The following is a 14,559-nucleotide window of genomic DNA, read 5'->3' as shown; positions in this document are numbered from 1 at the left end:
CTGGGTAGTTCCCTTCTTGAAATCACAGAGGCGGAAAGGGATCTTGGAGTCATTATTGACTCCAAGATGAACATGAGCTGCCAATGCCAGACCACAGCCAGCAGGGCCAGCCATACCTTGTCATGCATCCAAAGATGCATCTCAATTCGGTCCAGAGAGGTGATACTCCCCCTCTATGCGACGCTGCATTTTTAAAAGGATGTGGCCAGCCTGGAGATAGTTCAGAGAAGGGCCACCCACTTGGTGATTGGGCAGCAGCACAGGCCCTATGAGGAGAGACTGAGGGACCCGAACACATTCAGTCTCAGCAAGAGGAGGCTGAGGGGGGACCTGGTGGCTGCCTACAAACTCATCAGAGGAGCTCATCAGCAAATAGGAAGATCCCTATTCTCCCAAGCACCACCTGGGCTGACAAGGAACAATGGTCATAAGCTGATGGAGAATAGGTTTAGGTTAGAGATCAGGAGGCAATATTTTACAGTTAGGGTGGCCAAAATCTGGAACCAACTTCCTAGGGAAGTGGTCCTCGCCCCTACCTTGGGTAAATTCAAAAAGCAGTTAGATGATCACCTGTCTGGGGTCTTCTGAACCCAGCATTCATTCCTGCCTGTGGCAGGGGGTCAGACTAGATGATCTGTTCAGGTCCCTTCTGACCCTAGCTACTATGAAACTACTATGGAGAAAAGTTAACATATTACTTTTCTCCAGAAAAGTTTACTGAGTCATTTTATTAATGCTCTGATTGGCAGCTCCCAGTGAAGCCTATTTAAGAACTGAAAAGTCTTTCTTTCCAGTGCCAGAATTTCTGGGGAAGGTAAAAAAAGATACAGATACAGTCTAGTTACCACGTGTACTTTTTCAACTGACATAGATATTACTAAGCAGGTGAAGATGCTATAATCTCAGCATTAAAATTATATGTTTTATGCATTCTTATAGCTGGTATTAACTCTGCTGAACTGATGGAGGATAAAATCATCTCTTTGATTGATGCTGGAGTAGCCATAAACTGTGCTTACCCTCTCATTCTTCGTCCAGAGAGAAAAGTGAAGTTAATCCTATCCTTTGACTACAGCTCTGGAGATCCTTTTAAGGTAGCTTTTACCATCACTGCAATGTTGCTGTAGTTTTATTATGAAGGTCTATTATGCTAGATGAACACAGAACAAAACTTTTTTCTTTACCTCGAGGAATGATAATATAACAAAACGATGAGATGCTTAAGGCATTGTTTTTTCTTTCACTGGTAAAGAACAGTTTGAGAGCTGAATACTTTACAAGAACTAACCCAATGTGGATAGGTTAGTCCATAGAATTATACAACCAATAGACGTATGCAACCAGGGCACATCTACATGTGTCCCTATGGTGCTGTTTTTACTGTGCCATCATTTAGTACTTCTTTTTGAAAGTACTAAATGATAGCACAGTAACAGCCATTACTGCACTGTGCTGGTGGCACATGCTTATTTTTCTCCCCTACTTTGCCGTAGTGATGTGCTATACCAAGGAAGCATGTCAGTACAGCAACACAGCTGTAGTGTCATGGTTTGTGCCCCCTGATACTACACTGCCATAGTGCATTGCTGCAGCAACATAGCGTCATGTGTAGCTGCACCCACTGCATAGTAATTTGACCAACATTATAATGTTCACTAGTGATCACCAATTATACCAAGCTTCTTTTCTGTAGTTGATAACAGCTGTAGGTTCATATTTTCAAATGCACAAAAGAAAATTCATGTCTTTTGGTATAAATAGGAGCCAAGTACTTGACTTCAAAGGGTGTTTTGACAGTTTTCCCTCATGATCATATCAACAGTAGCAAAGATCTGTTTCACACCTTGTCTGAACAGCAGAACATTGGGTTCCGCTCAGTCATGATGCACGCTAAGCTCAGTCATGCTACACGCTAGAGAAAACCACTTCTACTGAACTACTACCAAAGACTTCTCCTAACTTCTGAGCAGATCAGACATCAGCAATGAATCCTTCTGCTCTGTGCTGGCACTTGGGGGTCAATGCTGTACCATGTTTTATCAGTCCTTAACCCCAGGGACTGAGATTTTCAAAGAAGCTTGAGGTACTTAGGGTCACAAATCTTACTGAAATTCCCAGAGGGGTAAAGTCATAGTTCTTTAGCTTTCTGTTTGATTTCTTTAGGTAGACAATTGTTGATTTTTACAAAAAGAGGGCTGCTGTTGTTTTTGTTTTTAATCCAGGAGGAGGGTGCATAATTTCTGCTTGGGCAATCGATCAGAAACCTTGAAAAGGGAGTTAGACTTACATTTTTAAATATCTAAAGCCCTGATTATTTAACTTGATGGGCACTGTGGTCCTGCTAAACATCCTAGTCATATTTCTCTCATCCAGACACTCAAGCAAGCTGTGGAATACTGCAGACAAAACAGCATCCCATTTCCTGAGGTAGATGAGAAACTGCTCCGGGAAGAGAATAACCCCTCTGATGTCTACATCTTTAGAGGGGAGAATGCCCCCACTGTCATGCACTTCCCCCTCTTCAACAAAGTGAACGTTCCAGGTAAACCTCCTTTTCTGTTATTGACCTGCTCATCATTTACCTTGACTTCAACACAATTATGTATGGTTTTCACTGGGAAAGCCAGGAATTAAATACAGAAGCTCTCAATGAAAGATCCAGTCTCTGATGCACTTGGGCTAGATACTGACATTCAAAAGGCCCAAGGCAGAATCAAACCTATGTGGTTTTCTGTAAATAGCATAGTTTGCAGTGGTAGCAAACAAAACACACTCACCCTTTGGTGGGCAGTGGGTGACACATCTTAGACCGTGTTCTGCCATTTTAAAACCAGTCTATGGCTAAGTACAGACAGTCAAAAAGCCCATGGGTAAATTGATTCAGTCTTTGCAGGTTAGTCTAAACTGCAAAGATTAAACTGAGAAAAAATGGATACGCGTTTACCTTGATTCATGATATGAAGCCACATGCCTGCAGTGGCTCAATCCAGCGCCAGGAGGTGCTAGAGCATGGTTCTCTGGCAGTTCTTCTTTCTGCTGCCCCTGAGGTCTCTGGGATTTGTAATCTAGAATCACAGAAGCAGGGCTATGCGGGGTATCTCATCACTTCCTCTTCCTGCTTCCAGATGCCTCTGGGACTTGTAGTCCACAGTAGCAGCCCGCAGTAGCTTCCAGCAAGTTTAGCAGGGCAGGGCAACTCTGTACTTTGGGGAAAAGGGGTTTAACCCCCTCCCTGGCCCCAGCCCCCAGCCAGGGTGTGCCTGGGGGGAGAAGTCCCTGCCTCTCTTCTCCCCTTCCCCCAAGCCTTCTCTGCTAGAACAGACAGCACAGCACAGCACAGGGCTAGAAAACATGCTGGGATGCTAGGGGACTGAGATTTAACTTGAACCAGGAAGGGGTCTGGGACAGAAGTTCCATAAACCGGTTTGACCCAAATCATAGTTTCACAGTTTCATAGCTGGTAGGTTCGGAAGGGACCTAAGCAGATCATCTAGTCCAACCCCCTACCATGGGTAGGAAAGGATGTTGGGGTCAAATGACCCCAGCTAGGTGGCTATGTAGCTTCCTTTTGAAGACCCCCAGGGCAGGGGCGAGCACCACTTCCCTTGGAAGTTGGTTCCAGCTCCTAGCCATCCTGACTGAAGTAGTTCCTCCTGATATCTAGCCTGAATCTACTTTCATTCAACCTATGGCTGTTATTCCTTGTTACCCCCAGTAGTGCTCGGAGGAACAGGAACTCTCCCATTGCCTGATGGTCCCCCTCAACAACTTTATAGGCAGTGTTTATTCAACTTTATAGGCGGATGTTTATTCAAGCAAGGGATGTTTATAGAAGTTGATATGCATCTTCAAATGTTGAAACTCCTTTACCCCCAAGAATATCTGTCATTTCTCATTTGAGAGTGGTGCAATTACTGCACTTAACAACTGCAATAGATTTTCTCTGATTGCTGCTACAAAACGCAATAAGTCACAGGGATTTTCTTTTAATAGAAACAGAAGGCAGGGACTGCATTAAAAATTGCTCTGAGAAATCTTTTTACCATCTCCTCATAGCTATTTCACTCTGCCAAGTTTTTGAACAGATATAAATTAACATGCCACAAAGTATGTTCTCTAGCTATGTGTACAAGGACACTGAGCTAAATTGACCTGGTGGTAAAATACATTTAAGCATTTCACATTCTAGTTTATCTTTGTATTTATAAAAGTTACCCTTGATATGTCTAATACTACATTCAACCAGGTTTATCTGAAATCCATTTAAGCCATTTTGAAACTCGTTTATATGAAATGAACTTCTGTTCTGTTACAGGTTTAAACCAGTTTCTGATCACTTAAACTGGTTTGTGTATAACTTCTGTCCCTAGCTTAAGTATGCTGAACTTCTATTATGGGTATAGACTGGTTTCCGATCACTTGTAAAAGTGGGATAAAAATAAAAAGATAAAAGTGGGATGTCTGTACATGGCCTTGGAGCACTGCAGTGAGTGTGGAGTATATGATGCAAGAAACTTAAGGAAAAAAGTTAGTAGTGATCACAGAGCTGACAGTTATGGATGTTAAGCTGTGACAGACTGGAAGCCTGAAAAGGTTATAATAATAAATTGTAATCATAACAGCTCTCACTGACATTAGTCATAGCAATAGTAAAAGCCTCTTTTTAATAACTTAAATGTTTTTATTTTCTTTTGTTTATAGGCCATGTCACAGACTCAAGATCTGAATTCAAATCTGTTCGCTGTACGTACAATAAGGAAGATTTCAGCAAATTGCTTCAGGCTGCCAAATTAAATGTATCAAACAACAAAGACAACATCTTAAAGGAGATAAGACACATCATGGATTCCTCTAATAGGAAGAATTTATATTCTCTGTAATTCTCTACAGGAAATCTTTGTACAGCTACAAATTTCACTTGTGATACTAGATATCATACGTGACATCTGGAGTTAAATACTAGCTTTTGTGGTTCCACTGGACTACAAAATATTAAAGGAAATTATATTGCAACTTATATGTCATCAGGAAATAAGTAGAAAGAAGATACATGTGTGTGCAGTCATTTATCTCACTTACAGGCAAGCATTCACAATCAATAACCTAGAAGATGTGGTTGCACATAGATACTCAAAGAGGTTCTGCTCATTAGCAATGTAGATACTCTTGAAAATTTAGCAATATATTAATTATGCTAGTGATAAACCTGAGATTACTCTCTCAAAAGTAACGCCTTTCTTTTCTAAAAGTTTCTGAGACGATGTTCTAGACTGCTGCTCATAACAACCTTTGTTTTTATGAATTTTCTTGTTCGTTCGTACCTCAGTGTTCTTTGACTGTCTCTAACAACATACTGCAAATATTTTTGCACATTTAATCCATAAAGCCCATGCCATTGTTTCCATTGTACATTGTGGGTGCATCTACAGGAGGTGCTATGTCACCGTAGCAACAAGCTACAGCAACATAGCTTGTCACTAAAGAAATATAGTATTGGCATGCATAAACCCTGATGCCAATACGACATCACTGTAGTTCATCGCTCTGGTGACATACCATCTAAAACTACCAGTGTGCCACTGGGACTGCGTAGTAGCAGTAGGTGCTGCGCAATGATTTACAATACTGCAGTCAGGAGCACATGTAGATGCACCCTGTATTACTGAATCACAGAATAACCTGCCGTAGCGCATGTACCTAATGTAAGAGCCAAGGTGATTTCCCCTAGTTCTTAAAACAGTACAGGGACTATGAGAAATGGAGGTTAGAGAAGTAAGAAAAAATAGTTTGTTCAGGATAATCAGGAGAGTAGGATTATTATATAGAATGACTTTGATAAACAGGATAAGTCATCTGAAATTAATCAAATGAAATTCATTAGGTTCAAGTGCAAAGTCGCGGAAAACTTGTATGCACAAATACAATAATTTGCCAGATTGTATTTGATTCATTACAGAAAGAGAGCTGGGTATTGTAGCAGACCATAAGCTCAATAGGAGCCTGGCACATTGGTTTGTACTCAGAGGGGTGTCACTTCCAAGTTGGGGAAAAGTATTTCTTCAGCCCTGGCATGACTTCACCCAGAGTGCCGTGTCGAAGTTTTTGGGCACCACACTTTTAGAAATATGTGGACAAATTGAAAATAATCCAATAGTGTGCAACATGAAAATGAGTCGTCTAAGAAACATAACTTATGAGGAAAGGCTAAAAGAGCTAGAATGATTTAGTCTGGAGAAGAGAAAACCAAAGGGTGATTTGACCAGTCAATGTCCTGCCCCTGCAAGGACAAGAAATAATTTGTTAAAATACACTCAGACTATCCATGGAAGTGGATCCCTTACCCCACTACAGAGGAAGGCAAAACCCGCCATAGACCATCCAAATTAGACCATGGGATAAAATTACCTGCTTATCTTAAATGTGGCAGAGGAGCAAGACCTTTAGGCAGGAACTGCTGAGTTTTCTAAGTTCCAACAGGAGCATCAGCACACCACAGTGAAAATCCCCAAATTTGCCTGTATAAATCTGTGTGTTAAATTTGAATCTTTTTAGCTTGCATTATAGTAGCTTTAGTGATTTTTGCCTGCATCAATTTAAGTTAGGCCAAATTAGCATAAATGAGCCTAAAGGAAGTCATATAAAAGGAAGGGAATTATAGGTGACAGAACATTCTAGGAAAGGCTAGCTTCATTACATCTTGATTTGTGAAGGTCAACATAATATGCAACAAAAACATCATTTTTTTGAACATGTGTCTCATTCTGAACAAGTAATGTTGTAGGGCTCTACTAGAAAATGGGGATCAGAGGTAGCTCAGGATTCTGAGATGTGTTCCTCTGGCATCCTTTGCTGAGGTTCCCATCCACAGACCTAATGAAGCTACAATGCCATTTAGAATTTAGTCTGTGAATTTAGGCCAGATCTCTCTAACAAGCCAACTACCATTTAGAAATTCTTAGCATGTTAAGATCTAGTGATTCTAAATTGAAAGGCTGATTATTTCCACTTGAATAGTACAAATATATAGATAAATATTGTGTTAATCATTATTAGATCTCAATGTTCCTAATTTTAGAAGTTCAATAAAATCTGCTTTTTCATTTGCTGAATCAGAGATCTCATTTTACTGAGGACATGAACTGTCAAAAGTAACCCTCAGACCCCTAAAATCTCCTCCGTGGATAAACAGTGCTTCTGAGGAATGTGAAAATACCCTCATACCTGTAGTAAGAGGACGGGAATTAATTCTTTCCTGCCCCATGTGATGACCAGACACCTTCCACTCTACTTCGCAATCTAGGGGCCAGAAACAGAATCCTGTATCATCCTATCATCGTCCCCTCTTCATAGTTATCTCAAATACTTCAATCCTCTTTTGAAGCCAAGCCAGTTGCAGATTGTTGGTTTCATCCTCCTGTTGCTGGGCAGGTCCTCTCCAATTTCCACCTGTTCTTCTCATGGTCCCCTAGGTTTCCAAATGTTGCTCCTCACAGTAGCCTCCAGTCCTAAAGAATACATGACCAATACTTATCAAACCTCTTTTTCAAAAACGACAGTGAAAAAGTTTCTACAACTTCCTTAGGTAGTCTTCTGCACAGTCTCACTGCTTTAAGAGTGACTAGGTTTGTTCTGATATCTAGTTTATCCCTACACTTTGCTGCAAATACAAGCTATTGCTATATGTCTTTGCCTCTGGAGCAAGGCAAAAATGTTGTTCGCCTCATTTTTATGGCAGCACATCAGATATTTCAAGCTATTCAGATATTTCAAGACTGATCTCCTGTCTCCCCCTAATCACATATTCTTCAAGCTAAACATATGGAAAGTAGTTTTTGTTTTTTGGGGTTTTCTTTTTTCCCAGAAGGAAACTAGTTTCTGCTTAGAGTTATTCTATTCAATTATGTATCCACATCATAACAATAATTCAGTATAGTTCACATTTCTCCGGTTTTCTTAAAAGACAGTCACATGGAACTGACATGCCTTGACCTTAGATGCAGCCTGGGTGCACCTTTGAGACTCATGTCTGGAGCGCTTCTACACCTTTGGCATGACCATCTGACTAAAACATATCTCTGCTGTTTGCATTTTGACCCCTGGGAAACAGCTGAGATGTACCAGAGGCTAACTCATTGGCCTGTAGTGCCTCAGCTTCATCAGGCTTTGCCAGGCCTTTGCAGAGGAGATTTTTATTTTATTTTTTTACTCCATCAATTTTGGACTTATGCACAACACTTGTATAGATTTATGATCTGATTCATTACCATATTTGTCTTTTATTATGTTTATTTTAGGAGTAGGGATATGCTTTTATAACGGTTGGCCCTATTTTATCATTATATTTACATTATCCATTATTTTTGCTTAAAGTTATATCATGGTTGTATGTTTGTTATGTTGTTTTCAGGAGCATGGCTTTCAGCCACAATCTGTAACAAATTGCTAATTTAGCTAATTTTAATTAGAGGAAATATACCCTTTTCTAGTCATATACTCAGAAAACAATGGATCTCTTCCTCCATAAAGAAGGCCTGGCTATATGATCAATAGGTCTGGAATTTTTTCTTCAAAAGGAATTAGGGATTTTTTAAAGAAGGAATTGTAAAAACTAAAAGTATCATCATGCCCCTTTGAAATCCACGATGTGTCCACACCTTGCATACTGTGCCCAATTCTGGTCCCCACACCTCAGAATGGATATAAAAGAATTAGAAGATTTCTACAGGAGAACAACAAGGATGATTAACAGTACAGAGGGACTCCATGTTAGGAGAGACTAAAGACCGTAGGCTTATTCAGTTTAGAAAAGAGATGCTTGAAGGGGAGCATGATAAGGTTCTATAAGATAATAAATGGTAAAGAGAAAATGAATAGGAATGTATGATTTACTCTCTCTCACAATACAAGAACTAGGGATCGCAGTATAAAACTAGTAGGTAGTAAGTTGAAAACTAACAAAAGGAAGTTATTTTTCATACAGAATGCAATTTAAAATGTGGAATTGATTGCCACCAGATGTTGTGAACGATAGTTTAGCCAGATTCAAAAAAGGGACTGCACATTCGTGCAGAAAAGGGATAAGAGTAGCTATTGAGCATGGCAGTTAATGGTACAGCTTCTGAATTAGAACTTCCTAGGCTTTAAATGCTGAAGGATGAAAGTGGAAGAGAAACGGGGGAAAAATCCCTGTTCAAACCCTGTTCACTTTCCCTTTCAACATCCATCCTCTGCCACTGAGACACAGGAGACTGGACAACAAGGATCTGTGGTCTGACCTAGTAAATGGCAATTCTTATGTTCTCATGGAATCACAGTTGTTGTACAGTGTGAAGTGGCAAAGTTGCCAACTGTCAATAAATTTACTGGCTGTCAGTAAAAAAAAAAAGGAATCCAGGCTAAAAGTGGCTGTCAGTAAAATCAGTTAAAAGACTTCAGCCATCAATAGAAACACTAAGCAGCCTCAGCTTGAGGGAAGCTCTAACAGACAGAACACAGCAGTACCACCTGGTGTCCAAGTGGGAGCACAGCACCATGCAGGAAGCATTCTCTCAGCCATGTGCTGTTGCTGCCATGTGCCAGGCTGCCTGTAATACTGCTGGGTCACAGGTAGACTGCTCTGGAGTTCTACTCCAGGACAGAAGGAATGGGGCCATTAGGGGTAAGACTATAAAATGGGCTGGGGGACAGCATAGTGCAGGGCCCACTTGAAGTCATTAGGGCATGAGGGTGAGTAGAGGCTCCTGGTAAGTAGGGACAGTACAGTATAAAACCATTGCTGCAGTCAAGCATGGTTGCCAACCCAACAATTGTTGTTTTGGGGTTTTGGGGGGTTTGTTTCTTTTTTCCCCGTAAACCTTTTACAAGCAAACTTTTTTACTATGGCTAATGTCAAACCCTTAAATCTGAACCTAGCCTTTCTAACTGGGGCCTGACAGCTGGGTAGAGCCTGGCAGAAGTCTTATATTTATATTATGTAAAACATCTCATTTCCTTCTACGACCAGGTGACCTATCACCTGGACAAGGGAGAAGAGATTGATGTCATATATCTTGACTTCAAAAAAGCCTTCGATGTGGTATCCCATGATCACCTCTTGAAGAAACTGGCCAATTGTCACCTTGGGTCCACCACAATCCACTGGCTGGAAAATTGGCTCCGTGGTCGGACCCAGAGGGTAGTAATTGATGGAAGTCACTCATCATGGTATCCTGTGACCAGTGGGGTCCCCCAAGGCTCTGTCCTTGGACCCATACTGTTCTACATCATCATTAATGATGTGGACACTGCAGTCAGAAGCGGACTGGCCAAGTTCACCGATGACACCAAACTTTGGGGCAAAGCATCCAAACCAGAAGACAGGAGGGTGATCCAGGCTGACCTGGACAGGCTCAGCAAGTGGGCGAACGAGAATCTGATGGTGTTCAACGCCGATAAATGCAAGGTTCTCCACCTTGGGAAGAAAAACCCGCAGCATCCTTATAGGCTCGACAGTGCTATGCTGGCTAGCACTATGGAAGAAAGAGACTTGGGGGTCATCATTGACCACAAGATGAACATGAGCCTGCAATGCGATGCTGCGGCTAGTAAAGCGACCAAAACGCTGGCTTGCATCCATAGATGCTTCTCAAGCAAATCCCAGGACGTCATTCTCCCCTTGTACTCGGCCTTGGTGAGGCTGCAGCTGGAGTACTGCGTCCAGTTTTGGGCTCCACAATTCAAAAAGGATGTGGAGAAGCTTGAGAGATTCCAGAGAAGAGCCACGCGCATGATCAGAGGTCAGGGAAGCAGACCCTACGATGATAGGCTGAGAGCCCTGGGGCTTTTTAGCCTGGAAAAGCGCAGGCTCAGGGGTGATCTGATGACCACCTATAAGTTTATCAAGGGTGACCACCAGTATCTGGGGGAACGTTTGTTCACCGGAGCGCCCCTAGGGATGACGACTAGGTTGAACAGTCATAAACTACTACAAGACTGTTTCAGGCTGGACATAAGGAAGAATTTCTTTACTGTCCGAGCCCCCAAGGTCTGGAACAGCCTGCCACCGGAGGTGGTTCAAGCACCTACATTGAACACCTTCAAGAGCAAACTGGATGCTTATCTTGCTGGGATCCTCTGACCCCAGCTGACTTCCTGCCCTTTGGGCAGGGGGCTGGACTCGATGACCTTCCGAGGTCCCTTCCAGCCCTAATGTCTATGAAATCTATGAAATCATGTATAATTAAAACTTTGTATCAGTAAAAAAAGTTTGCAGAGTTTCAATACAAGATGTTTTTCTTGAATTGGCAACCTGCTGGATGTGTAAAAAGATAACAGATATGATTTATTAAGAAAAAACAAAAGCACACATTTAAAAATAGTAGCCATGTTTTGAGATACTGACAGAGAAATAAGAATAAAGCAGCAGAAGAAAATATCAGAACAATAACCTGTTCTTATCCTGCACTTTAAATCCAAGTATGCACTCCTTAGCCAGCTTCTCTGACTGCATTACCAGGCCCTCATGGAATTTTTCCTGCCAACCTGCTTTAATCAGATTGCAACCTCTCCTGTAGGGAGACTAAAGACAAAACCATGCTTCCAAGGCAGGCTTAACTCTGGCTAGTCACAGATGTCACCTCTGGGTTGGAAGGGGAGGAGAACATATGAGACACTATACATATAACTTTCTGCCTAAATAAGATCAGGAGAATATGTGCATCTTTTCAGACATGGAGATTTCATAATCCAATATACAGTCTCTCTGCTTCCAGTAGTTTGACTAGTCAGGTGTTGTTTTTATGGCCCCTTCTTTTTAAAATGTAAATTAAGCACCGTCTGGTCAGAGCCTGGCTTCTGTGCCCCAGAGAAGGTCCAAAAAGGAAGACAAATAAGCAAACTGAATTGAATGCTACTTCCAATCCATTACTTCTCTTCAGCCACTTAAGCCTGGGATTTCACCTAGGTGTCAAAGAAATATATTGTTTATTATTTAAAAGTTAATATCATGTGCAATCCTGGCCCTATTATAAACACAACAAGGGAAGGAAAATATTACACAAGAAATAGATTTTATAACAAATACTGAAAGGCATATAAATACAAGGGCAATAAGGCTTAAAAAAACAACTTGATGTTATATAGACTATGTAATTTATAAGAAAAAAAAACAAATTCTAAACCATGCAATCCCCACAATCCTTTAGATTCATCAGGAGCTATATCAAAAATGTCATAAAGTTCATATCTATGTCATATCCACTTCATTCCTTCAGAAGGGAAACTTTGGACTGACTATTTTGGGCAACTCACATGAGATAACATGATTACAAAACACCTTTTTTGCCCAGTCAGCAGAATTTCATGCTCACATATATGCAAGTGCTTCAGCTTCTTGATGAAACACAGCTTGAATGCAAAATTAATGCAGTATCTGACACCAGAAACATTCTGCCCCAACATGAGATTGATTGCTTTGTAAGTGGCAGAATCCTATGCCTGTTCCCCCTGTAAGGGTAGAGATTCTCCATCTGTGCTTTCCCTTGGAGGTTAGAGTTTATCTCTACTGTTGCCAGAAAAGAAAAAGGAAAAAGTATATTTAGCTTTATGTTTTCCATAAATAAAGTTGACAGCCAACAAAAATGTCAAGGGAGAGTTTCCCTGCTCATGGAGTGCATCTGCATAGACACATCAGAGTGATTTTCAAGGGGAGTTGGTTATGACATAAACTGAGCTAAAGAAAGAGTAAAGAATCAGAGGAACCTGTCATGCCTACATCTTTCTTCTCCTGTGAGAACTGCAGTTCACAAAGACAGTGTGGATGGCTACTGGCCACAAAGACTCTGAAAGGCCACTGAGTAAAAAGATACCAATGCCTGCCTTAGAGGTAAATATATATAAAAATACATGCATGTTTTACCTTATCTTTTGCATGCATGCTGCCTAATCTAGGGTTCTGTCCTTCTAATAGCTAAACCGACACAAACAGCTGTCTAGTTACATTTTATGTCTGGCTATGAGTTTTCCATCATTTGTCATATATAATTCCTGGAGGACAGCAACTGGGGGGGAATTAATAAATTCCAGTCAATTCCGCACCACTGGACATTTTTTTTATTCCAGGGCACAGTTTGTTCCAGCATTACAAAATGTCTGATCCAAAGATTATGGAAACGTATGGAAAAAAAAAGGAATCCTAATTATTGATATAAGAGCTGTTGATTGCCTTGTTTGGATCCATTATTTTTCAATTGAAAAATAAGAGTAACTTGAAGTTAAATGGAAAGGTAATTTTGCAAAACAAAAGTGTCATACAGAGCCTAGTACTAAATTACCTAAAGGTGTGACTTACCATCCCTCTATTTATTCCAGTTTCTGTCATATATAGACAAGTGTCCTGTCTTTGGCTCAGTTGCTTCTGCATGAATCAGTGACTGTACTGAGTAATGTACAAGCTATATAGGGAACTTTGTACTGTGTGGTTCTCAAGAAGGGAATGCTCAGATGCATTTGAATCAGTGAAATGTGTTTGCAGCATTATTTTCAAACTTGTGTGCTCTTATGCATTATTGTTTGTTCCTGGTGAGGCACAAAGACTGAAGAGTCAATTCTACAGCACAAATAGAATAGCTGTGCTAGAAATTGTTTTACTTCAGATGGAGTCATTTCTATTATGTTTTGGATGTCTCTAATGTGATCACGTAGGAGACAGCAATTTGCTTTACGGAGTGCACAGGGTTCAGCAGATGTTAGGAAAATAGGAAAATTCTGTGAGTGGGGTGGAGGGGAAGCAATGAATGGGGGGATTTTTCCATTCCTTCAGTATTTCAGCTTGTTTGTTTTATTTCCTACTAAATTACTGTTCAATTTCCCCTTCCTTATTTTTTTTTTGTTTTGTTTTGTTTTGCCTGTGGATAAATTGTAGTTTAAATCAGGTGGTTTTTGTTTGTTTGTAATGAAAAGATATTGCAAATCACTAAAATGAGAAAGCAAAACAGCATTTTTTCATTGAAAAACAATAATTTGATGAACAACAGTGGGCCAAGAGTAATCTCTCTGGGTTACATGTGCTTACTAGAGCAGTCTCTTGCATATTCTACTTATCCTTCAAAGTTTAGTAACCTTTTTCCTTCTCCTGTACTCCAAGCCTGATTTTCATTGGCACCAAGGGCTAGATTCTGTTTACTCTTCCTGTGCACAACGCTCTGTAACTATAGCTTTTGCAATTTGTGCACAGACTGGAATTCCTATATGAGAGAATAGAAACAGCCTCCTTTACTAGAGACGGTTCCACCTACCTTTAAGTTAGGGTGACCTTATGTCCAGGATTTTGGAGGCTAGTCCCAGCCAGCTAGTGAAAAAGTAAATGAGCATCCTGGGCACAGGGCAGGTAGGTGGAGTGGCACAAGCTGTGAAATGGGAAGCCCTAGCAAACAGCAAAACTGCCCTAAAATATGTTAGCTTGATTAGTGGTAAAACCATTAAAAAGGGGAGATGATTTTTAATACCTGTGAAGTAAAGAACATTGGGTCATTAATGGGCCACTGACTCTCTCAGCTGTCTGACTACTAATACCAGGACTGC

General features: G+C 40.8%; 1 protein-coding gene and 1 pseudogene across 1 annotated transcript in view; both read left to right on the top strand.

The window, feature by feature from the left end:
- The window catches only part of LOC109280963 (cytosolic phospholipase A2 gamma-like), a 34,162-nt gene extending 27,053 nt beyond the window's left edge, over positions 1-7,109 (top strand). The window contains exons 10-12 of the mRNA XM_059731832.1: positions 940-1,094; positions 2,374-2,542; positions 4,702-7,109. Of these exons, the coding sequence (XP_059587815.1) occupies positions 940-1,094; positions 2,374-2,542; positions 4,702-4,880 (503 nt within the window). The 3' untranslated portion in view covers positions 4,881-7,109. The remainder of the gene's footprint in view (positions 1-939; positions 1,095-2,373; positions 2,543-4,701) is intronic.
- A 5,608-nt stretch (positions 7,110-12,717) lies between these two features.
- Positions 12,718-14,559, top strand: part of LOC109280960 (olfactory receptor 2AP1-like) — a 29,704-nt pseudogene continuing 27,862 nt past the window's right edge.

Source organism: Alligator mississippiensis, chromosome 7, assembly GCF_030867095.1.
Source record: "Alligator mississippiensis isolate rAllMis1 chromosome 7, rAllMis1, whole genome shotgun sequence".
Classification (NCBI taxonomy): Eukaryota; Metazoa; Chordata; order Crocodylia; family Alligatoridae; genus Alligator; species Alligator mississippiensis.
Note: the sequence above shows the minus strand (reverse complement) of the source record. Positions and strands in the feature narration are given on the sequence as shown.